Source organism: Sapajus apella, unplaced genomic scaffold, assembly GCF_009761245.1.
Source record: "Sapajus apella isolate SASKATOON/1434 unplaced genomic scaffold, GSC_monkey_1.0 scaffold12, whole genome shotgun sequence".
In the NCBI taxonomy this organism is placed as follows: domain Eukaryota; kingdom Metazoa; phylum Chordata; class Mammalia; order Primates; family Cebidae; genus Sapajus; species Sapajus apella.
The window spans coordinates 24,921,384-24,944,755 of NW_022436952.1; the positions used below are offsets into that span (position 1 = coordinate 24,921,384).

Below are 23,372 nucleotides of genomic sequence, written 5' to 3' on the forward strand. Positions count from 1 at the left end.
AATGTCTAGGATCTAGGGATGAGAGCACCAACCACCTCTCTCAGAGGAGAGCTGCTGGGCCAGGTGCAGTGGCTCATGCCTGTAATCCCAGCACTTTGGAAGGCCAAGGCCGGCAGATCACTTGAGGTCAGGAGTATGAGACCAGCCTGGGCGACATGGTAAAACCCAGTCTCTACTAAAAATACAAAAATTAGCTGGGTGTGGTGGTGTGCGCCTATACTCCCAGTTACATGGGAGGCTGAGGGAGGAGAATCACTTGAACCCGGGAGGTGGAGGTTACAGTGAGCTGAGATTGTGCCATTGTACTCCAGACTGGGCAACAGAGTGAGACTGTCTCAAAAAAGAAAGAAAGAAAGGGCTGCTAATTTAGAAGCAAATATCAGGAATGCTAAGTTCTGAGGCCAGCACCAGGCCAGCCCCGAGACAGCCAGAAATGCTGAGAAACTTCCACAAGCAACAATTCTTTACATTCAGCACAGTGTGGAACTTAGGGAGAAATCTAGAAAGTTTTGGTCCAGATGAGAACAATGAGGTGGTAAGGAGCTGATCCGCACACTATTGCTGAATCTGTCTGCATCCCCTAAACCCCAATGATAAGAAAAGGGAGCGTAAAACATCCCTTAGAGCCAAGGAGGCAACTGAGGCACTCGGGTGATCACTGGGTGCTGTGAAGTGTGGAACAGAAGCCCCTGTTCCAGCCTCAGGCATCTGACTTGTCCTTGTCGCTGTTTTCTCTGAGCCACATGCTGTTTCCAGGGCCGAGAAGGGGCAGGCTGTGTTAGAGCAGAACTGAAAACAGACACAGCCGCGGAAGGAACATCGGCAGCAGACCATCGAGTCAGCTGGGATTCTGGCACTTTGGTCCTTGTCTGTCCAAGATGCTTTTGGAAACAACATGGGGTGCTCCTGAAGGTCATGAGGGAGGGGGCAGCACACACTCAGGGGAAAACCATGAGGCCCAGGTGAGCCCCTGTGGCCAGTCAGCAGCTCCCTTCCCGGGTCCAGTTTCGGGCATTGATAAAGAGCTGGAGCCAGGGGGAGGTGGTCAGGGTATCAAATGGAGGGGGTCGCCATGCCCACTGCCAAGGCCTCACGGCCCGCTCAGGGTGAGGCATAAGAGCCAGGTGTCGGCCATCATGGGAACAGATGCCAGCCACGCCCCCTGGGGACCCATTGGGATTCAGGGGGTACTGCTCTGTGGGGTTCCCATCATCATCTGCCCAGTGCAGTGGGGCCAGGCCCCTGGCCTCAATCTGAGCTTGGAGTTCTGGAGAAGAAAATGCCATGTAACCTGGGACAGAAAAAGGAGGGAGGTGAGAGCCAAGGTCCTTCACGTCCACCCTCAGCCCCAACCCTCAGGCCCTCCCCCAGCCTTCCTCTGGCCTGACCTTCCCCATGGGCACTCCACACGGGCAGCACGGCACCCTCCATCCCTCGCAGCATCAGAGCTGGTCCAGGCCCCACACGCACGCTGGCCCAGCGAGACTCAAAGCGCCCAGACAGGTTGTGGCGTAGCAGAAGGCCTGGCCGGGCTGGCTGGGAGTCAGGGCCCATCTCCGTGGCATTCTCACTGGGGTTGCCTCCCACCCAGCCCAGCAGAGCCAGCAGTTGACAGCCATTACACACGCCCAGGCTGAAGGTGTCTGGCCGCTTCTGGAAGCGCCTTAGCTCAGCCCCAGCCCGAGGATGAAAGGTTACGGCAGCTGCCCACCCTAGTAGGGAATAGGGAAGTCAGGGTGAGACATGAAGACCTCAGAAAAGGGAATTGGGAATGAAGGGGCACAACTGCTCTTCTGTTTATTTTCCTTTTTCTTTCTTCCTTTCCTCTCCTTCCCTCCTTTCCTTTTTTTTTTTTTTTCTCTCGATACAGAATTTCACTCTTTTGCCCAGGCTGGAGTGAAGCAGCAGGATCTCGGCTCACTGCAACCTCTGCCTCCAGGGTTCAAGTGACTCTCCTGCCTCAGCCTCCCAAGTAGCTGGAATTATAGGCACCCGCCACCAGGCCCAGGTAATTTTTGTATTTTTAGTAGAGACGGGGTCTCACCATGTTGGCCCAGCTGGTCTCAAACTCCTGACCTCAAGTGATCCACTCGCCTTGGCCTCCCAAAGCGCTGGGATTATAGGCATGAGCCACCACGTCCAGCCCCCAAAATTTAAACATATATATATGAAACACAGTTTTGCTCTGTTTCCCAGGCTGGAGTGCAGTGGCACAATCTCAGCTCACTGCAACCTCTGTCTCCTGAGTTCAAGTGATTCTCATGCCTCAGCCTCCTGAGTAGTTGGGATTACAGATGTGAACCACCACACCCGGCTAATTTTGTATTTTTAGTAGAGACAAGGTTTTGCCATGTTGGCCAGGGTGGTCTCGAACTCCTTACCTCAAGCAATACTCCTGCCTTGGCCTCCTAAAGTGCTGGGATTACAGACGTGAGCCACTGCGCCTGGCCAAAATCGAGAAAATTGAGGTGGCTCACATCTGTAATCCCAGCACTTTAGGAGGGCAAGGTGGGCGGATCACCTGAGGTGGGGAGTTTGAGACCAGCCTGACCAACCTGAAGAAAACCCATCTCTACTAAAAATACAAAATTAACCAGGTGCAGTGGCGCATGCCTGCAATCCCAGCTATTCAGGAGGCTGAGGCAGGAAAATTGCTTGAACTCAGGAGGCAGAGGTTACAGTGACCTGAGATCACAACATTGCACTCCAGCCTCGGCAACAAGAGTGAAACACTCTCTCTCTCTCTCTCTCTCTCTCTCTCTCTATATATATATATATATATACACACACATATATATATAATATATATATACATATATATTATATATATATGTGTATATATAGATATATAATATATATATTATATATATACGTGTATGTATATATTATATATATGTATATATATAATATATATATATATATTTTTTTTTTAAATGAAAAAATTTATTAACAGCCTTCTGTTGGCATGTGACCCAGAATGAACATGCCCACTCTCTCCTAGCTTGGTGAAGTGATAGGCCAATCCCCAGCCCAGAAAGAGGGGGCTAAAGGCACCTCTTTGGGAATGTGGGGGAAGGGAGCGGGCAGATGCCTGCACACTGACCTTTGGCAGAGCCCAGGACGTCTGCGTAGCTGAAACCACCCACGAAGGCCACGCCTTGGAAGGTGTCCAGCCCAATTGCCCCAGAGCATAGGTCCTGCATGGTCACATCCCACACCTGCGAAGATGGGGACGGGAAATGTGGGAGGACATGCAGCTGAAGCTGGATCACCACCCCCACCTGCCCCCTACCCTGCTCACCTCAAACCCAGCCAAGTGGAAGGCATCGGCCATCTCCCGGTCTCCATTACTGCCCTCCTCTCGCAAGATGGCGACACGGGGGCTGGGACCACCTTGGGGGGAAAATAAGTGTCTTTGGGCCAGAAAGGTATTTCCCTACCCCTACTCCCCAGACCCCTTTTCCAGGGCAGGCCCAGGCATCCAGGCTGAATGCACCCAGGACGTGGAGCCTCTGCACACACTCGCTCACCAGGCTCATGGGGCACAGAGGCTTTGGGAAAGGTGGGGGGCAGGCAATAGCTGGGCCCCATCCGCTTCCTCAGGCCCTGTTCCTCCTCCGTCACACAGTGAGGCTCTGCCTGCAGCCGATCCAGCTGGAAACTTGTCTCCTCCCAGAGGGCTCGAAGGTCCCCAACAGGCTCCTCCAGAACCACAGCCCCGTTCACTGACACCCGGACCTAGGGAGAGGAACAAATCTCCCAAGGGCTAAGAAAAGGGATGGCTCCCTCCACAGTGGGAGAGGGAGGGACCACAGCTGCCTCACTCTGACTGTCCACTGCACACCGCTCTCTCTCTCACTTACTCACCATGGCGTGGGGCCCAGCCTGGCCTGTGTGGCCCAGCTCCAGGCAGTGGAGGCCAGCGTCCCGGTAACGCTTCAGCACTTGGGCCAGGTCTGGCTGCTGCACCTCCAGCACCAGGCCTGGCTCCTCAGCAAACAGCACAGACAGCACTGGGAGAGCAATGGGGGGATCAGGGGGATGCAGGAGGGGCCAAGGGAGTTGGGGCGGGGATCGGGGGGGGCAGGAAGGGCCAAGGAAGTCAGAGTGGGGGTCAGGACGATGCAGAAGGGGTCGAGGGAGTCAGGGTGGGGGTTGGGGGGTGCAGGAAGGGCCAAGAAAGTCAGGGTGGGGGTCAGGAGGATGCAGGAGGGGACGAGGGAGTCGGGGCAGGGGTTGGGGGGTGCAGGAAGGGCCAAGGAAGTCAGGGTGGGGGTCAGGAGGATGCAGGAGGGGCCGAGGGAGTCGGGGTGGGGGCCAGGGAGGGTGAGGGCTGGGAGGGAGGGACTGAGGATGTTTCATCATGAACATCTCAGGGATGGGAGGACTCAGAGGGGTGCAGTCAGGAACATGGTGGGTGCCAGCCAGTTCCATCCAGTTCAGCTGTCAGAGAGACAGCACAGAAGAGCTAGTCGGGGAAGACTCAGGGAAAGGGGGTTGGAGGACATTCCACTCTTTAATATATTGGAGATGGGGTCTGCAGGGTGGAGAAGGCAGCCCAGGCCTGAGACTAGACCCCAGGTTCCTTACCATCAACCCCAGGGACAGACAGGTCCACCCATAGCCCACAATTTCCAGCAAAGGCCATCTCCAGCAGGCATGTGATGAGGCCTCCATCACTGACATCATGGCCTGAGCAGAGAAGGCGGTCTGGAGGAAGAAGAAAGCTCAGCAACCTCAGGGCCCAAACCTGACAGCCCCGCCCCACCTTCTAGAGTCAGTCCATCAAGAGTGTGTGTGAGCTTGTCGGGGGAACCAGGGTACATCCTCCATCGGAGTCCCTCGGGCCCTACCCACGGCATGCCTGGCACCCCGTGTGCCATCTCCCCCGGGGGCCTCACTCACCTTTCAGCAGCCCCTGGGTGATGCTGAAGGCACGCACCAAGTTCTCGGGAAGGTCCAGGTCGGGAGGGTGCTCTCCGAGCTGGGAGAAGCATTGGGCCAGAGCTGTGCCCCCCAGCCGGTGCCGCCCAGGGCTCAGAGGCACGTAGAGCAGATGGCCTGGGGAGACGGAGAGGGGTGAGGAGAGGGGGATGGCTCAGGATGACCCGTCCCTGAGGTGTTCACAGCACTGCTGTTCCCAGCATATGGTGAGACACCCAATCAGTCCCAGAAAACATCACAGCTCAGTGTTGAGATGGTGGGGGCCCAGCACTCACAAAGCAGGGGCCAAGCAAAGAAAACACAAGCCAGTGGGATGGGACCACACCCATACCTCTCCCTTCAGGATGCTTGAGGTCTGGGGTCACGGTGGCTGTAATGTCTGGACAGACGGCATAGGCTGAGATGACCAGTGACCCTGCAGAGCAAGGAGTCTGAAAGAATGAGTTGCCAGCCCAGCCCTGTAGTTCCTCCTCCCCTCCCTGGGGCCCCTACACCTCACCAGGAGCCCGCACAGTCTCTGTGCCAACCCGAGCAGCCATGCTGAGGGAGTCCTTGCCGCCGTCCACTGCCACACCTAGGGCTGCCATCACCGCCACCATAGCTTCGCAGGCATCCGCCAAAGCTGCACCCTCCCCTGGAAGCTTGGCTGCCCACATCCAGTTCCCGCTACATTTAACATCCTGGGGGTGGGAGAGGCATGCCATTAGAGGGGAAGAGAGATGTGGAGAGGCCAGGGATGCAGTGGGACTAGAAGCTTGCAAATGTGAAATGCAGGGTGACAGAGGGACATGGAAGTGTCCTGAAACCCCAGGGGCTCCAGGGGAGAAGCCGTGGGAGAACTCACCCGGAGGTCGGTGACCAGAGCAAACACCAGGTTGGTGAGGGCTTCGGCCACGGCCAGCCGGGCAGCGACCTTGGGGTCCAGCAGGCTCTTGACTGGCTGCTCTCCCAAGGCTGTGGCAGCCCCTATGAGCTCCTCATGGCTCAGTGCCACAACAGCTACATCTGCCAGAGGAGTCTGCAGGGGCCCCACACACTGCTGCTGGGCCACCAGGCCGCCCACGGAGCGGTCCACCTGTGGAAACCGGTGGGGTTGGCAAGAGTGCAAGGGACAGGGAGAGTCTGTGCTCCTGCACCTGCCCCTGAGGGACCCAGGGCAATGGGAGGTCTGGCTTTTCCTCAATGCAGGTAAGAGCTCCATTCAGAGGGTGGGCAGCAGGGAGACCAGGCTGTCAGGGTAGCTGCCTGCCCCTGCTACTTCCCCTCAGCGCCAGGTAAAACCCCCAGAGCAGTTTCTAAGGGCAGGAGGGCAGGGGAGGGTGAGCAGAGGAAGCATGCAAGGGGCAGAGCAGGGGTGCAGGGAGGACCTTATTGGTGAGGTAGCGCTTGCTGGCCACGGCGGGCAGCCTCAGAACCCTCTCCAGAGCCTGGCGCACGCTCAGCCCTACGGGCAAGGCCAGAGGCTGCAGCATAGAGGGACTCCTCTGGAGGAAGAACTCCTACAACATAGACAATGACAGGGAGAGTCAGCACCTGGGGCGGGCTGGGCACACAGATGACAAAGTGCATGTAGGGTAAACGGTGGTGTGGAGAGGAGGGCCACAGGGAAACCCATCCCCAAACCCCACATACCTTCCGAGGCATCTTGCCCAGAACCCATTCCAGCTCCAGGTCCACAGGGGTTGGTGGGGATGTTGGGGCGGCATCCCCCTGGCCATTTCTTCCCATAGGATACTCTCGATCGTCTATCAGCACTATCTATAGACCACGGGGACCCCACCCAGAGGGGATAAGACTATGAGCACCAGCAGGGAATGTTCTAGAATCTCTGCCCCTCCTTGGCTCCTGCATTCCCCACACCTTGTTTGCCACCACCTCCCAACTTCCTCTTGTCTCTCTCCCCTGACTCTCCCTCTAGCCCACACCAGGTGGTTCAAGTCTGCCCTCAGTGTCTGCCCCCAACTCCCTGGGCCAACTCACTCTCCGGTCTCCAGTGATGGTGCCCACGAAGCAAGCCGGGCAACGCTCCCGGGCACTGACATGAGTCAGGAAGTTCCGGTGGGGGGTCCTCAGCAGAAGTGCATTTGATTCCTGGTACTCAGCCCCCCAGATTTCCAGGGCATTCAGGGTCGGGTCCCCTAGCTGCACAGCCATGGCGGGGAGGAAAGAGAAGGGTCAGTAGGCACTCCCAAGTCTCATCTTGTTGCAAGAGAGATTGCTGGAGGCTAGCTGGGGCTGGCAGGGGTGGGGAAATGCCAGGCTTCAGAGGATGAGACCCACCTGGAAGCGGCTGGTGTAAATGATGGCTCCAGCTGGGTCACTCAGCTCTTTTAGGACGTTGCCTGGTGAGAGGATTGCAAGGAGAAGTAGTGACCTAGTAGTGGTGACCAGGCAACAAAGGGCAGTCCCTGGCGTCCATAGGAGCCCCTAATTGTGTGTGTTCCTGTGTGAACTGCTGCCGCATCCTCACCACCAATCATCCCATGGCAGCAGGCTTCCACCCTTCCAACCCTGATCCTGTCTGGAATGTACACAGGATGGACAACGGGACCCAGAGCTGGGTGGTTGGTTGGAGATTCCTGATGCCTTTCCCTGAACCAAACCAGGCAGGCCCAGTCCCTTGTTCCAACTCCATTCCTCACCATTCCCACCAGCGCCCTGGTCATGGAGGCTGCAGATGGGGTTTCCGTCAGGGGCCTCCACACAAGCCCTGATCACACGGTTCATCTTCTGTTCCATCTCTGGGTCGCCCCGCTGCACAGCCCCAAAGTCCAGGTCACTGGTGTTATCTCCCTGCACCTGGGGGAATATATGGCATAGCTCAGCTCAGTGAGGCTGGAATCTCTGGTACACTCCCCTATGTCTGGGGCCCAGTTATACCATGGATTCTGCACCATTAGCAATTCCCACTCACCTGCACAGATGAAGCAGCTCCACCTCCAACTCCAATCCTATAGACAGGACCCCCAACCTTTACAACTTCCATACCTGTGAGAGAAGAGAAGGCAGAATCAGAACATCAGGGAAGCTACCAGAACAGGCCTTGAAAGCAAGGCAGTGCAAGGACAAAGGAGGTTGACATCAGGGGAGGAGCATTACCACTTGACTGGGTTGAAAGGAGAGTAAACTGGTATAAACTACAGAGGATGATTTGGCAACATCAACCAAAATGACAAATGTATAGAGTCTTTTTTTTTCTGAGACAGGCTGGAGTACAGTGTCATGATCTTCAACAGAGAAAGAATAACCTTTTTTTTTTTTTTTTTTTCATTTTTATTTTTTTAAAGATGGGGTTTTACCATGTTGGCCAGGCTGGTCTCAAACTCCTGACCTCAGGTGATCCACCCACCTTGGCCTCCCAAAGTGCTAGGATTACAGGCTTGAGCCACCATGCCCAGCCAAGAATAGTCTTTTCAAAAGGTGGCATTAGAGCAGTGGGATACCTACATGTGAAAGAATAAATTGAGACCCCTTAATTCACACCACATGCAAACTTATCCATAGGCTCATTTATCATTTTGTAGTTACAACATCAAAACAAAAAGTAGCAAAAGAAAAAATAGGCCAGCGAGATCATGACCAACCCGGCCGACATGGTGAAACCCCAACTCTACTAAAAATACAAAAATTAGCTTGGCGTGATGGTGTGTGCCTGTAGTCCCAGCTACTCAGAAGGCTGAGGCAGAAGAAGGCTGACACAAAAGGCCACATATTATATGACTCCATTATGGTCATGGGCTGATTAATGACATTTTGCTTAACAATGGACCACATATAATCTCTTAAGATTAAAATGGTGCTCAAAAATTCCTATTGCCTAGTGACATTGTAGCCATGCTGGTGGTGAAGCTATTATAAATAAACCTACTGCGCTGCCACTCATACAACAGTATACTGCATATCACTATTGTATGTACACTACATAATACTTCATAATGACAAGAAGTGACTATGGCTAGTTCATATATTTACTATATATTTTTAAAAATTTACTTATTGGGCCAGGTGCGGTGGCTCACGCCTGTAATCCCAGCACTTTGGGAGGCTGAGGCGGGTGGACCAACCATACTTTTTACTGTTGCTGCAGAATGTACTCATTCTACTTATATAAAACAAGTTTATTTTGGCTGGGCACCATGGCTCACATCGGTAATCCCAGTGCTTTCGGAGGCTGGGGCAGGAGGACTGCTTGAGCCCAGGAGCTCACGGCTGCAGTAAGCTAGGATAGAACCACTGTTCTCGAGGCCGGGAGTGGCGGCTCACACTTGTAATCCCAGCACTTTGGGAGGCCGAGGTGGGCAGATCACAAGGTCAGGAGTTCGAGACCAGCCTGACCAACATGGTGAAACCGTGTCTCTAAAAAAATAAAAATAAAAATAAAAATAAAAAGAACCATTGTTTTCCAGCCTGGGTGACACAGCAAGACCCTGTTCTAAAAAGAGAAAAAAAATCTCACTTGAGAAAGAAAATGCAGATTAAAAATAATAATTAACAAAAAAGATTTTAAAAGTTTATTTAAAAACAGTATGTCATGTTACATTGACAGCAGCTTTATATATCTCATATTTGCCACGTCTTTTTTTTTTTTTGACAGGGTCTTGCTCTGTTGTCCAGTCTGGAGTACAGTGGTGCAATCTCTACTCACTGCAACCTCCGCCTCCCGGGTTCAAATGATTCTTTTGCCTCAGCCTCCTGAGGGGCTGGGACTACAGGCGCACACCATGACACCCAGCTAATTTCTGTATTTTTAGTAGAGACTGGGTTTCACCATGTTGGCCAGGCTGGTCTTGAACTCCTGATCTCAGGTGATCCACCTGCCTCAGTCGCCCAAAGTGCTGGGATTACAGGCATGAGCCACCCTACTCGGCCTACCATGTTTTGATTGCATTATTTTCTATTGTGCTTGATTTATTCTCATGTTTTGTTCATCATGGCTCCTAAGTGTACAAAATTCCTGAATAATGTTGCCAGTAAGAGGCCGTGTGGACTATTTGTATAGTAGGCTATGCCATCTAGGTTTGTGCATGCACACTCTATGAAGTGGGCACAATAATAAAATCACCTAATAACCACATTTCTCAGAATGAGTTTTTCATCATTATGTGATGCATAACGTAAGCCAACACATTAAAAACTAACCACTCAAGCGTCTGCTAAATTCCTTCCCTGCAGGGAGAAAGCTGGCTGGATCCAGAGAAAGGTGGCAGGCTCTTACCTGGCTCTGGGGGCTCCTTGCTCACGTGCTCAGCTTCCATGGTCCCAATGCCCCCGCTAAACATGATGGGCTTGATCCACTCACGCCGCTGGCCATCTGGGAGCTGGAGGCCCAAGGAGCGGGCGAAGCCTGGAGTGTGAACATCAAAGGGAGCCAGACGGTCACTCAGTCCCCACAGAGGTCGCCCAATACCACAGCCCCTGGGTCGCACACCCCACCCACAAGCCCCTCTGGGTGTCATTATCCCCCCACACCCTGAGCCTCACCAGCCAGCACTGGTTCCCCAAACTTGTTGCCATAGTCAGAAGCTCCATTACTGGCTTCAATGGCAACCTCCAGGGGCCGGGCAAAGTTCCCAGGATACTGGAAGCTCAGATCCTCCCAGGGCAGATTGTAACCTGGGAGAGAAAGAGAGAGAATTGGATGAACTGAATGAACTGTGAAGACAGAGGATGCAGCAGACGCATCCTTCAGGAAGAGTCAAGGCCACCAAGAACCACCTGCATGGTTGGAATGTTCCATTTAGGAAGTCCCGTTTTAGGAAGCCATAGAGCCTGCAGTGAAGCGCCGGTCTTGCTCTCCACCACCCACACCAGCCTTCCCTCTGAATCTCAGGATCAGAGTTTCTCAGGCTTTCTAAGAAACCAGATTTGAGGCGCAGGTGGCTATCATAAGACCAACCCAGTATCATGCTTTCTGGATAAATGATTGCTAGTTTCCTTTTTCTTTTCTTTCTTTTTTGAGATGGAGTCTCACTCTATTGCCCTGGCTGGAGTGCAATGGTGCAATCTAAGCTCACTGCAGCCACAGACTCCCAGATTCAACTGATTCTCCTGCCTCAACCTCCCAAATAGCTGGGATTATGCTGAGTGGCTGGGATTACAGGTGTGCACCACCATGCCCAGCTAATTTTTATATTTTTAGTAGAGATGGGGTTTCATCATGTTGGCCAGGTTGGTCTTGAGCTCCTGACCTCGTGATCCACCTGCCTCGGCCTCCCAAAGTGCCAGGTTTACAGGTGTGAGCCACTGCGCCTGGCTATGAATGCTAGTTTCTAAGGAAAATCATGGACCTGCAAAGCCAGTCGGGTCAGTTCATCTCCCCAGGTCTATACTTATGACCATAGTTGAAAGGCCTGCTATCCTACAGCTCTCCCTCCCAAGAAAAGGCACCCAGGATGACACTATGACCTAACAGATAAAAGTCTGGTGCCTGACAGGACAAGGAATCTGGATGGGAAGGTAGGTAGAGAGGAAGGAGATGGAACCTGGGATATGGAGATTTCCAAAGCAATAGCCGGCAGTGCCAGCCACCACGTGGGCCCCACGGCCTGTGCACTGGACATCTCGAATCCGGCCCCCTGTGCCAGTGGTCGCACCACTAAAGGGGCATACTCCTGCAAAGAGAGAGCGGGGAGAGGTCTGGGTGCCTCCGAGACAAACCCCATCTCTGACCACCTCCACTGCAAATAAGGGCAACTAGCTTTACTGATTATTTTCCCCAGGCCCAAGGGGCCTGGGACCTTTTTCCTACCCTATTCTGTGATCCCGCCTATTTCTCCAGGGAGCCCAGCTCACCTGTGGGAAAGTTGTGAGTCTCTGCTGTAAAGACAACATGTCTCAGCCCCTGCTGTTGCCGGAAGCGGCTTGGCTGTGTGGGGTCCTCAGGCCGTAGGAATCGGACTTGCTTTCCCTGGATTGCACTGTGGACATATCCGTCCTGGACCCTGCTTCCTTTCTGGGACCTGCATTAACCCAACCAGGGCCTGGGGCCTCCCCTCCCTCGGTCCTAATGCCGCCCCTGTCTAGGGCACAGCCCACCTGCTGTTGTCACAGAATTTGAGGACATTGTTGGGGTTCGAGGATGCCTGGGTGCTCATGATGGACTCAAACAGGGAGTGCACCAGCTTCTGCCCATCCACGTGGAGCTGGCCCTTGAAGAACCAGTGTCGGCTGTGCTCACTGCAGGTGATGCAGGGAGGGGAAGGCAGGATGGAAATGGGGTCATTTCTTAACGCTATGTCTTCTTACCAGCATTAACAGCAGAGCCAAATTCATACTTAAATAATCCATCAAAATATATTCCAAAAAGCCGTAATCTTCAAGTATTCTGTCATTTGGGATTGTACAGAGCCAAAGTGAAGATAAAACCAAGATTTGAATGTAGACTGCTTGATGGATAAGGGGAGCCCACGCCCTCAGAGACTCAGGGAGGTCCGTAAGCCAAGGAGAGCCATGAAGGCGAGTCCCTGTAGTCCCTTCCAACATCCATGAGCTCAGATATCAGAACAATCCCATTCCGCCCCACCTATTGGACTGCGCCAAGTCAAAGGCCTCCACAGTGCTTGGGTTCCGCTGTAGCTCCTGGAAGCGCCTGGTGTAGAAGTCTAGGTCCCAAGAGTCTAAAGCCAGACCTAGGAGACGAATCCATGAAGAGGTGACTGTGGAAGTCAGGCAGCCACATTCCAGATCTCAGCACCCCTCCTGGCCTGGCCTATCCTGGGCCCTATACCTCCCTCTCCAACTACTCACCTAGCTCCTGGTTGGCCTTCTCCAGTGCAAGCCGGCCTTCGCCCAGTATATTGATAGGGCCATTGAGGGGTGCTGGGATGCTCTCAGGAGAGAAACTCTGGATGGGATGGGGGAAGTGCTGCTCTGTCATCCGGTCATGCAGGGTAGCCAGAGCAATCGCTTCCATCTCAGCCGAAGGGGGGTGGGCAAACTAGGGGTGCAGATACACAGAGGGCAAAGGGTGAAGACTTTAAGAATGGAGAGAAACGGGTCAGGTATGGTGGCTCATGCCTGTAATCCTAGCACTTTGGGAGGCCGAGGTGGACGAATGATTTGAGGTCAGGAGTTCAAAACCAACCTGGCCAACATGGTGAAATCCCATTTCTAAAAAAAAAAAAAAAAAATGGAGAGAAATGGCCCACCCTCCTACCCTCCTATCCTCTTAATCATGCAAGGCCAGCCCACTGCCACCCCATATGGCACTTTTGTTCAGATTACAAAAAGACACCCTTTCCAGGTATGAAACCATGACAGGTAAGAGAAGCATAGGCTGGATTTCTGCCCAACCTGCACAACCATACAAAGCAGGCCTAAAGCCAGGAGCACCTGTCCCTGCTTCGCTCTAGAGCTTCAGATCTAATCTTGTATCTCTGTCCCATCTCCTCCTCCTGATTCCCCATCTCCTCACCGAGAGCCGATAGCGCCGGGTGGTCTCCACACGATCCACAGGCCCCAGCCCAGCGGCATGGCACACTGACACGATGTTGGTAGATGTTGGGGTGGAGAAGTTCAGCCTGAGCAATGGGCCTGATGGTTAGGACTGGAGAGCTCCCGGCAGGCCTCAGTGGGAGGGTGGATCCTGCCCACTGTTGTCCGGACAACCTGTCACCACTATCACCTCGCCATCGGCTTTCAGCCTCAGGCTGGGCAAAAGAAACCTGCTTTCAAAGTTCACTCAAGCCAAACCATAGCTGTCCTCTAGCATCAAAACTGTTTGAATTTAACTTGGAATCCAATTTATTTTGCTTCAAGAACATGTTTTAGAGGAGGCTAGGTTTTCAGAGGCATCTACCTAAATGGGGAAAGCACCTGTATGGTTTCCTAGGCAGGGAGTAGCAAAGAGCAAAGGAAAAACAAATCTCCCAAGGATCACAAGAGGAAGCAGAAGAAGGCAGGAGAAAGAGGTGGGCAGGATAAGATACTTACCTGGGCCCGACCTCCAGCAGCAGGTCATTGGAGCCAGGAAGGAGCCAGGACTGCCGAGCAACATCATCCAGGAACAAGGGGCAACCAAACAGCCACATCAGCTTCTTTGTCTCCTCAGGACTGGGGAGGGCCTCAGCTGGGAGACAGGACAAGGACACCCTGAGACACTGCCCCTGGCAATGAAGCATGTCCCACAAGAGTCCACTACGTGGGCCCAACCTGTCCAGTTCACATTGTAGCACAGTTCAGTCTCGACGCCCTGCAGCTCTGGCAGTTTCCCTTGCAGTTTCCGTCGAGTGTGTCCAGAGGCTGCCCCTTCATGTCCAGAGGGACGGACATAGAAGTGAAGGATTGCGGACATCTCTGCAGGTGTCCTTTGCTGGAGATGTGTCCTTTGCTGGAGAGATGAATTAGGTTCCTAAAAAATAACATTAACTATGGCCTGTTGAACTGATTTCAGATTTCAAGGAAAGTTGAGGCATTAGGGATAGGGTAGGGAAAAGTAATAGGGACATTTAGAGAAACAAGGTAAAGCAGGTGTGGTGGCTGACGCCTATAACCCCAGCACTTTGGGAGGCTGAGGCAGGCAGATCACGAGGTCAAGAGATCAAGACCATCTTGGCCAACATGGTGAAATCCCAGTCTCTACTAAAAACACAAAAAAATTAGCTGGTTTTGGGAGGCCGAGGCGGGTGGATCACGAGGTCAAGAGATCGAGACCATCCTGGTCAACATGGTGAAACCCCATCTCTACTAAAAATACAAAAAAAAATCAGCTGGGCAGGGTGGCGCGTGCCTGTAATCCCAGCTACTCAGAAGGCTGAGGCAGGAGAATTGCCTGAACCCAGGAGGCGGAGGTTGCGGTGAGCCGAGATTGCGCCATTGCCCCCCAGCCGGGGAAAAAAAGGCGAAACCCCCACTCAATATCCTGGAAATAAAAAAAATGCAATATTAGCTGGGTGTGGTGGCAGGTGCCTGTAGTTCCAGCCACTTGGGAGGCTGAGGCAGGAGAATTGCTTGAATCCAGGAGGCGAAGATTGCAAAGAGCCAAGATCGCACCACTGCACTTCAGCCTGGAAACAGAGAGAGAGACTCCATCTCAAAAAAAAGAAAAAAGGGTTGGGGGAGGTGTCAAGCAAGGTGGCTCATGCCTGTAATCCCAGCACTTTGGGAGGCTGAGGCAGACAGAGTTCAAGACCAGCCTGACCAACATGGAGAAACCCTGTCTCTACAACAAATAAAAAAAATTAGCCAGACATAATGGCAGGCACCTGTAATCCCAGCTACTCGGGAGGCTGAGCCAGGAGAATGGCTTGAACCTGGCAGGCAGAGGTTGCAGTGAGCTGAGATCGCACCATTGCACTCCAGCCTGGGCAACAAGAGCAAAACTCTGTCTAAAAACAAAAAAAGAATTTATTTATTTATTTACTTATTTTTTTTTTGGGTTTTTTTTTTTTTTTGACAGTCACTCTGTCACCCAGGCTGGAGTACGGTGGCATGATCTCAGCTCACTGCAACTTCTGTCTCCTGGTTCAAGCAATTCTCTTGCCTTAGCCTACTGAGTAGCTGGGATTACAGGCATGTGCCACCATGCCCAGCTAATTTTTATATTATTAGTAGACAGGGTTTCACCATGTTTGCCAGGCTGGTCTTGAACTACTGACCTCAAGTGATCCACCCACCTGGGCCTCCCAAAGTGCTAGGATTACAGGAGTGAGTCACCACACCCGACCCATAAATGATTTAAAAAAGAAAAAGCCAGGCGCGGTGGCTCACGCCTGTAATCCTAGCACTTTGGGAGGCTGAGGTGGGTGGATCACCTGAGGTCAGGAGTTCGAGACGAGCCTGGCCAACATGGCAAATCCCATTTCTATTAAAAACACAGGACAGGGCTTCTGCCAGAGCCTCCATTGGAGAGCAGCAGCCATGGCTCTTCGCTACCCTATAGCCATGGGACTCAACAAAGGCCACAAGGTGACTAAGAACATGAGCAAGCCCAGGCACAGCTGCCACAGGTGTCTGAGCAAACATACCCAGTTTGTGTGGGACAAGATCTGGGAGGTGTGAGGCTTTTCCCCTTACAAGCAGCATGCCACTGAGTTATTGAAGGTCTCCAAGGACAAACGGGCCCTCAAGTTCATCAAGAAAAGGTTAGGGATGCACATCCGCGCCAAGAGGAAGCAGCAGGAGGTGAGCAACATTCTGGCCGCCATGAGGAAAGCCGCTACCAAGAAAGACTGAGCCCCCTCCCCTGCCCTCTCCCTGAAATAAAAAAACAGCTTGATAGAAAAAAAAAATACAGGCCAGGCACAGTGGCTCATGGCTGTAATCACAGCACTTTGGGAGGCCAAGGCAGGTGGCTAACAAGGTCAAAAAATCAAGACCATCCTGGCCAACATGGTGAAACCCTGTCTCCACTAAAAATATAAAAATTAATCAGGCTTGGTGGTGGGCGCCTGTAGTCCTACCTACTTAGGAGGCTGAGGCAGACGAATTGCTTGAACCCTATAGGCAGAGGTTGCAGTGAGCCAAGATCATGCCACTGCACTCCAGTCTGGCAACAGAGAGAGACTTTTTCACCAAAAAAAAAAAAAAAAATTGCTTAAGCAGATTCTGAATTCCAGAACAGCTGACTTCACTCAGTTCAAAGACTCCCACAGAAACCAGGTGCAGTGGCTCACACCTATAATCCCAGCACTTTGGGAGGCCAAGGCAGTGGACTGCTTGAGTCTAGGAGTTTGAGACCAGCCCTGGGCAACGTGGTCCAACCCTGTCTTCATAAAAATTTAAAAATTAGCTGGGTGCAGTGGTGTGTACCTGTGGTCCCAGCTACTTGGGAGGCTGAGGTGGGAGGATCACTTGAGCCCAGGAGTTCTGGGCTATAGTGCGCTATGCTGATCTGGTGTCTGCACTAAGTCTGGCATCAGTATGGTAACCTCCTGGAAGGAAGGGACCACCAGGTTGCCTAAGGAGGGGTGAATCGACCCAGGTCAGAAACGGAGCAGGTCAAAACTCCCATGCTGATTAGTAGTGGGATCGCGCCTGTGAATAACCACTGCACTCCAGTCTGGGCAACACAGCAAGACCCCATCTCTTAAAAGAAAAAAAGGCAGATCACGAGGTCAGGAGATCGAGACCATCCTGGCTAACGTGGTGAAACCCCACCTCTACTAAAAATACAAAAAAGTAGCCAGGCGTGGTGGCACGCATCTGTAGTCCCAGCTACTCAGGAGGCTGAGGCAGGAGAATCGCTTGAACATGGGAGGCAGAGGTTACAGTGAGCCAAGATAGTGCCACTGAATTCCAGGCTGGGCATCAGATCGAGACTCTGTCTCAAAAAAAATTTTTTTTAATTAGCTGGGTATGGTGGCGTGTACCTGTGGTCCCAACTACTCAAGAGGCTGAGGCAAGATCACTTGAGCCCGTGAGTTTGAGGCTGCAGTGAGCTATGACTGTACCACTGCACTCCAGCCTGGGCAACAGAGCAAAACCCCCATCTCTCAAAGTAAAATAAAATAAAATAGACTCCCATAGTGGAACCAAGTGAGCATGAGAATCAGTTTCTTCAATCAGTTGTTTCATGACTTCATCCTGCACTCTTCAATCAATGATTTTCACACTTCATCCCAATCCTACTCCAAACCCTTAAAAACCCTAGCCCCAGAGTACTCTGGGAGATGGATTTGAGGTTTCCTCCTGCCCTATGATTAAACCTCTTTCTCTGCTGCAACCTGGTGTCTTGGAGTATTGACTTCCAGTATGCAGCAGGCAACAGAACTATTACTTATACCTTTAGCCTAACATACAAAGGCCCTCCACATCTATCCCAAACTACCTATCCAATTTCTAGTCCCACTGCCTCTCAGCAGGACCCTGGCTTTACCCACCAAGCCCTGCTGTTCCCCTAGTCTTGCCATCTCAGTAAACACTACCATCATCCAATTTGTTGCTGAAGACTAAAACAACCTTAATTCTTCTTTCCCTCAGACTCTCTAAATCCAATCCACCAGGTAATCTATTTCCAAACATATCTCAAATCTCTCGTCTCTTCATCTCTACTACCTCACTCTAGTTCAAGTAAGCCACCACCATCACTCACCTGGACCAATGCATTAACCTCCTGACCATTGCATAATCACAATTCGTTTATCACATATCAGCATAAAGTGGATTATAGTTGCCCATTACACATGGTATCAATTCCAACTCAGCATCCTGGTTTACCAAGTCTGTCCACTCTCTAGCCTGCCTCTCCAACCCTATCTCACGCCATTCTTTTTCACCCACAATACACCAACCACATTAGCTTCTTTCCTATTTCTCTAACTTGCCAAGCTCAGTCCTGGAAGGCACATTTTCACCCTGACATATGCATGGCTGACTCTTTCTTGTTATTTAGATTTCTGGTGATTCACCTTTCTGGAAAGTGCTTCGTTAGCCACTCAAGTAGTTAGTATCAGATGACCCTATTTTAATTCCCTATATAGCACTTATCACAATCGGATATTTTTATTTTTCACTCTACATTCCCCACTAGAAAAAAATCTCTACGTGGGCATGGGCTGTTGCTGCTTCATTTCCATTGAATTACCAAGGCTTAGAACAATACCAGGACTTGAAACGGAAAAAAATTCTAAAACTTGTGGACTTGGCTGGCACGGTGGCTCAGGCCTGTAATCCAGCACTTTGGGAGGCTGAGGCGAGTGGATCACAAGATCAGGAGTTCCAGGCCAGCCTGGCCAACATGGTGAAATCACGTCTCTACTAAGAATACAAAAATTAGCTTGGCGTGGTGGCGCGCGCCTGTAATCCCAGCTACTCAGGAGACTGAGGCAGGAGAATCCCTTGAACTCGGAAGGCGGAGGTGGCAGTGAGCCGAGATCGCCCTACTGCACTCCAGCCTGGATGACAGAGCAAGACTCCGTCTCAAAGAAAAACTTGTGGACTCATCAAATGAACTCTTGATTCTCACCACTCTTCAGGTCCCACCCCTACACACTTTCAGGACAGTCTTCCTGAAGCATTTTGTTTATTAAGCCACTTGATTTCCGTCCATCATTACCAGTGAAATTTAAGTTTCAAGAGCTCAGAGACTCGGTTTGCTTGCATGAGGGCTGTATCCCCAGAGACCAGCATAGTGCCTGATATAAAGTGGGAGGCTGGCAGACTTTCTCTTAGTTGAATCCATGAATGGGACAATGCGGCTAAGTTTACATGGGGGTCAGCCATGCCCGGGGTCTGCTGAACGCACACAAGATAGAACGAATGGACGCCTCCACTAAAGCAAATGCGCGGGCCCCCAAGTGAACACTGCTCGGCCTGGTGGGGATACTGAAGCGGCCAGACCAGGCTTGGGCTGGATGACGAAACGCTGCACCTGAAGGAGACTCCAGGTCCGCACGCGGTAACTATACTCACGTGGAAGATGCGCTCGCGGCCACAGATCACCTCGAATTGTCGCGCGCGCTTGTTACGTCATCTGCGTGCGCCGTGGGCAGAGACTGGACCTGCCAGTGCCAGAGCAACTACGCTCCGCCCACTTTTCCCGGCGGCTACGCAGAGTTCTAAGCTCTTGGTGAGGATAAGATTATCCCCAGGTGGTTTCTCCCACAAGTCTGTCTGGAATTGATGTTTGTGAAAATACATTGAGTTCCCTGTCCCCGTGGGGACAGTTAAATAATGACATCAGTGAGTTAAAGCCGTAGCACAAGCATGTGAAAGTTGTGCTTTGGCGTCATTACGAGGAAGCGCTTCTCTGATTGGCAAGATCAGGGAGACTGAAAGATGCTTAGAAGTCATCCACTAGGCGGGCTGTGTTTGAGCTCCTGAGCTCTCCCACCCCATCGCATGTGAAGGCCTGCGGGATGGGTGACTGAGATGGGTGACCGAGGCCCGGCGCGGTGGCTCCCGTCTGTAATCCGAGCACTTTGAGAGGCCGAGGCGGGCGGATCGCTTGAGCCCAGTAGTTCGAGACCAGTCTGGGCAACATGGCGAAACCCTGTCTCTACAGAAAAATACAAAAATTAGCCGAGCGTGGTGGTGCACGCCTGTGATCCCAGCTACTTGGTGGGCTGAGGTGGGAGGCTCGCTTGAGCCCGGGAGGTGGAGGCTGCAGTGAACCGAGATGGCGCCACTGCACTCCAGCCTGGGCGACAGAGCGAGACCCAGTCTCAAAAAAATCAGAGAGGTCCGAGCGCCGTGGCTCATGCCTGTAATTTCAGCACTTTGGGAGGCCAAGGCGTGGGGGTGTGATCATTTGAGGTCAGGGTTCGAGACCAGCCTGACCAACATGGTGAAACCCCGTCTCTATTAAAAGTACAAAAAATTAGCCGGGCGCCGGAAATCCCAGCTACTTGGGAGGCTGAGGCAGGAGAATCGCTTGAACCCGGGAGGCGGAGGTTGCAGTGAGCAGAGATCGCGCCACTGCACTCCAGCCTAGGCGACAAAGCCAGAGTTCGTCTCAAAAAAAAAAAATCAGAGAAAGGAGATAGGGGTGTCAGGAGTTGGGATGGTTGCACCGAGGCGCCGCACTGAGTCTCCGGGTTGGTAGAGGGTGAACAGCGAGAAGGAGTTGTAGGTGGCGAGGAGACCCGCCCACCGGTGACGCCACCAAGCGCCCTCCGCCCCCGCGAGCACCCGCACCTCCGGGGGGCGGAGCTCCGGCGCATCATGGCGGCTGGCCGGGTTCAGGCCCCTTCCACCGTGAGTGCTGCCCTTCCGTCTCTTCTACCTTTTTTGTTTGTCACAGATTTTCTTTCTCTTCCTATTTCCTCTGCCTTGTCTCTGTGGGCTTGCCGGCCGCGCCCGGCCCATGGGTGAGGGGGTTGTGAGTCGGTCCAATCCTACCTCTTACTGGTTCTACGAATGTTTTTATTCCCTCAATTTCACGCAGCACCCACTGCGAGCCTTAAACTGGTCTCCGTTCACTCTCTAAGATTTAAGCCCGGTGGAAAACCAGGAACAGGTTAATGGGGGTACTAGGGGCTGTGGGTTCCCGGAGAAGACCCTTGACGGAGCTGTAGGGGAAAAGGGCGACTGTAATAAGGAAAAGCGTCTGAGACCCGAAGTGCGCGTAGTGGGCAAAAAGCGCCGAAAGGGGTTTCAGGGCGGAGGCAGACACGAGTTCAAAGCCAGGTGGATAGAGCAGGTGTCTGAAAAACTCAAGAAATTCAGTTAGGTGGTGGTGGAAGGGTCAGAGCTGACAGTCTTGTACCTCTTGCTGAGCAGCGACTTTAACTTGAGCGTAGAACAATGATCAGATGAAAGAAGGGCTTTGGTTTCCTAAGGTGGCAGTGCGGAGAGTGGACTAGAGAGAACCCTTAGACGGCTGTGGTTGAAATGCAGTGAGAGAGGATGGTGACCTGGACCACTGCAGCAGTGTTGAGTTTCTAGAAGTGATGATAGGGGGGAAAAAAAAGAGAGAGAGATGTTGGCCGGGCCCGGTGGCTCACGCCTGTAATCCCAGCACTTTTCGAGCCGGGGGTGAGCCAGTCACCAGAGGTCAGAAGTTTGAGACCAGCCTGGCCAACATGGTAAGATCCCATCTCTACTAAAAATACAAAAATTAACCAGGCGTGGTTCGGGACGCTGCACTCCAGCCTGAGGGACAGAGCCGACTCCATCTGAAAAAAGAAAAAAAGATGTTAAGAAAATACAATCATACAATCTAAAGGACTGGGCCTTAGGTAGGGAAAGGAAGGAGTTAAGGAGGACATCTAGATTTCAGGATGAACAACTATTTGGTTAAGGGTACTATTTGCTAAGTTAATGAACATAACACTAGAAGGGTTCTAGAAAAGGAGAGAATTTTGTGAAAAGTTCAGTATTGGGCATGTGTGCTGCTTGTAGGTTGGTCGTGGATAGTCTGACAGATGGTTAGGAGTAAAGCTCAGGAATGAGATCTCAGCTAAAGTAGGCATACAGAGACAATCATCATCTGGCCATATCTGTTAAACCCATGCTGTGGGTTTTTTTACTCAGTAGATGAAAACATGAATTTGCCTTTTTAGCAAAACTTAGGTAATTTCACCTTGAGGCCATGGGATCACTTTGAGAGACAGTAGTATTTAGTGCACCAAGCAAAGGATAGGCCATCAGAGAAATAGGAGCTACAAAAGAATACTGGGAGAGGAAGACAAAAAGTGTGAGAGTTGGAGTTTTGATTATGCTGGTGGGGCAACTCTGAATGGTGATTTGGTCTAGTTTCCAGCTTCCACAACTCTGACCATGAATGAGTTTTTGGCTGAGGCGGGCTGAAGGTCAGTGGTAGGGTTGGCCGTAAGGATGCTGAAGATGTCCAGGACTTGAAGACTGGGTTTTTTTTCTTTTAACTTTTATTTTAAATTCAGGGGTAGATATGCAGGTTTATTATGTAGGTAACCTCATGTCATGGGGGTTTGATATAGAGATTATTTCATCACCCTGTACTAAGCATAGTACTTGATTGGTATTTTTTCGGATCTTCTTCCTCTTCCCACCTTCAAGTAGGCCCCAGTGTCTGTTGTTTTCTCTTTGTGTTCATGTGTTCTTGTTATTTAGCTCCCATTTATAAGTGGGAACAAACGTGCAGTATTTGGTTTTCTGTTCTTGGGTTATTTTGTTGATAGCGATCTCCAGCTCCATTCATGTTGTAGCAGAGGACATGATCTCATTCTTTTCTATGGCTGCATAGTATTACATGGTGTATATGTACCACATTTTCTTTATCCAATCTACTGTTGATGGGCATTCAGGTTGATTCCATGGAAGACTGTCTTTTCGAGCTCTTTTCAAGCTCCTTAAGATTAGAAGAATGTGAAAGGCTGGGCATGATGGCTCATGCCTGTCATCCTATCACTTTGGGAGGCTGAAGAGGGTGGATCACTTGAGCTTAGGAGTTAGAAACCAGCCTGGCCAACGCTGTGAAACCTCATCTCAACTAAAAGTGCAAAAAATTAGCTGGGCGTGGTAATCTCAGCTACTTGGGAGGCTGAGACAGGAGAATCGCTTGAACCTGGGAGGCAGAGGTTGCAGCGAGCCGAGATCATACCATTGCCTAGGCGAGAGTCCATCTCAAAAAGGAAAAAAAAAAAAATATGAGATTCACCAGAATGTTAGTACATGAGCCTTGGAAGTCCAGGGAAGGAGCTGTAATGTCTTAGAAGTAGCATTAAGGAAGAAGGATAAAGGTCCTACTGCTAAGTGTGTCAAAGCTGCCTAGCACTAGCCAAGCGCAGTGGCTCACGCCTGTAATCCCGGCACTTTGGGAGCCTGAGGCAGGCGGATCACCTGAGGTTAGGGGTTTGAGACCAGCCTGGCCAACATGGAGAAACCCCCATCTCTACTAAAAATACAAAAATAGCTGAGTGTGGTGGCGGGTGCCTGTAATCCTAGCTACTTGGGAGACTGAGGCAGGAGAATTGCTCGAACCTGGGAGGTGGAGATCACGCCATTGAACTCCAGCCTGGGCAAAAAGAGCAAAACTCCGTCTCAAAAAAAAAAAAAAAAAAAAAAAAAAA

The 23,372-nt window shown here is 51.7% G+C and overlaps 1 protein-coding gene and 1 pseudogene across 3 annotated transcripts; one reads left to right on the forward strand and one right to left on the reverse strand.

The window, feature by feature from the left end:
- Window positions 1–325: 325 nt before the first annotated feature.
- PFAS (phosphoribosylformylglycinamidine synthase) lies at window positions 326–19,379 on the reverse strand. Of its 3 annotated transcripts, XM_032280350.1 has the most exons (28): window positions 19,294–19,379; window positions 14,095–14,293; window positions 13,876–14,011; window positions 13,358–13,463; window positions 12,691–12,880; window positions 12,467–12,572; window positions 11,980–12,120; window positions 11,737–11,861; window positions 11,427–11,555; window positions 10,426–10,557; window positions 10,160–10,288; window positions 7,859–7,932; window positions 7,587–7,743; window positions 7,225–7,286; window positions 6,925–7,086; window positions 6,577–6,702; window positions 6,312–6,443; window positions 5,789–6,019; window positions 5,444–5,624; window positions 5,276–5,359; window positions 4,906–5,061; window positions 4,591–4,710; window positions 3,868–4,013; window positions 3,531–3,738; window positions 3,302–3,393; window positions 3,104–3,218; window positions 1,389–1,712; window positions 326–1,291 (listed from the first exon to the last, which is right to left on the reverse strand). In XM_032280350.1, the coding sequence occupies exons 2-28, from the start codon at window positions 14,234–14,236 to the stop codon at window positions 981–983; spliced, it is 4,017 nt and encodes a 1,338-aa protein (XP_032136241.1). In that variant the 5' UTR covers window positions 14,237–14,293; window positions 19,294–19,379; the 3' UTR covers window positions 326–980. The 3 variants fall into 3 exon arrangements, with proteins under 3 accessions (XP_032136241.1, XP_032136242.1, XP_032136243.1); XM_032280351.1 differs by lacking the exons at window positions 3,531–3,738; window positions 3,868–4,013; XM_032280352.1 differs by lacking the exons at window positions 13,358–13,463; window positions 14,095–14,293; window positions 19,294–19,379 and having other exon boundaries at window positions 13,876–13,965.
- On the forward strand, window positions 15,758–16,116 carry LOC116553158 (annotated as a pseudogene).
- Window positions 19,380–23,372: the final 3,993 nt, after the last annotated feature.

What these genes read in the sequence shown, in the direction of transcription:
- PFAS (XM_032280350.1), bottom strand. Translation starts at nt 14,236, where the DNA reads ATGTCCGCAATCCTTCACTTCTATGTCCGTCCCTCTGGACATGAAGGG. An exon ending in GACTTGGCGCAGTCCAATAG is followed by an intron (nt 12,121 to 12,466) that starts GTGGGGCGGAAT and finishes CATCACCTGCAG; the next exon opens with TGAGCACAGCCGACACTGGT. An exon ending in GTGGAGTGCCCATGGGGAAG is followed by an intron (nt 1,292 to 1,388) that starts GTCAGGCCAGAG and finishes TTTCTGTCCCAG; the next exon opens with GTTACATGGCATTTTCTTCT.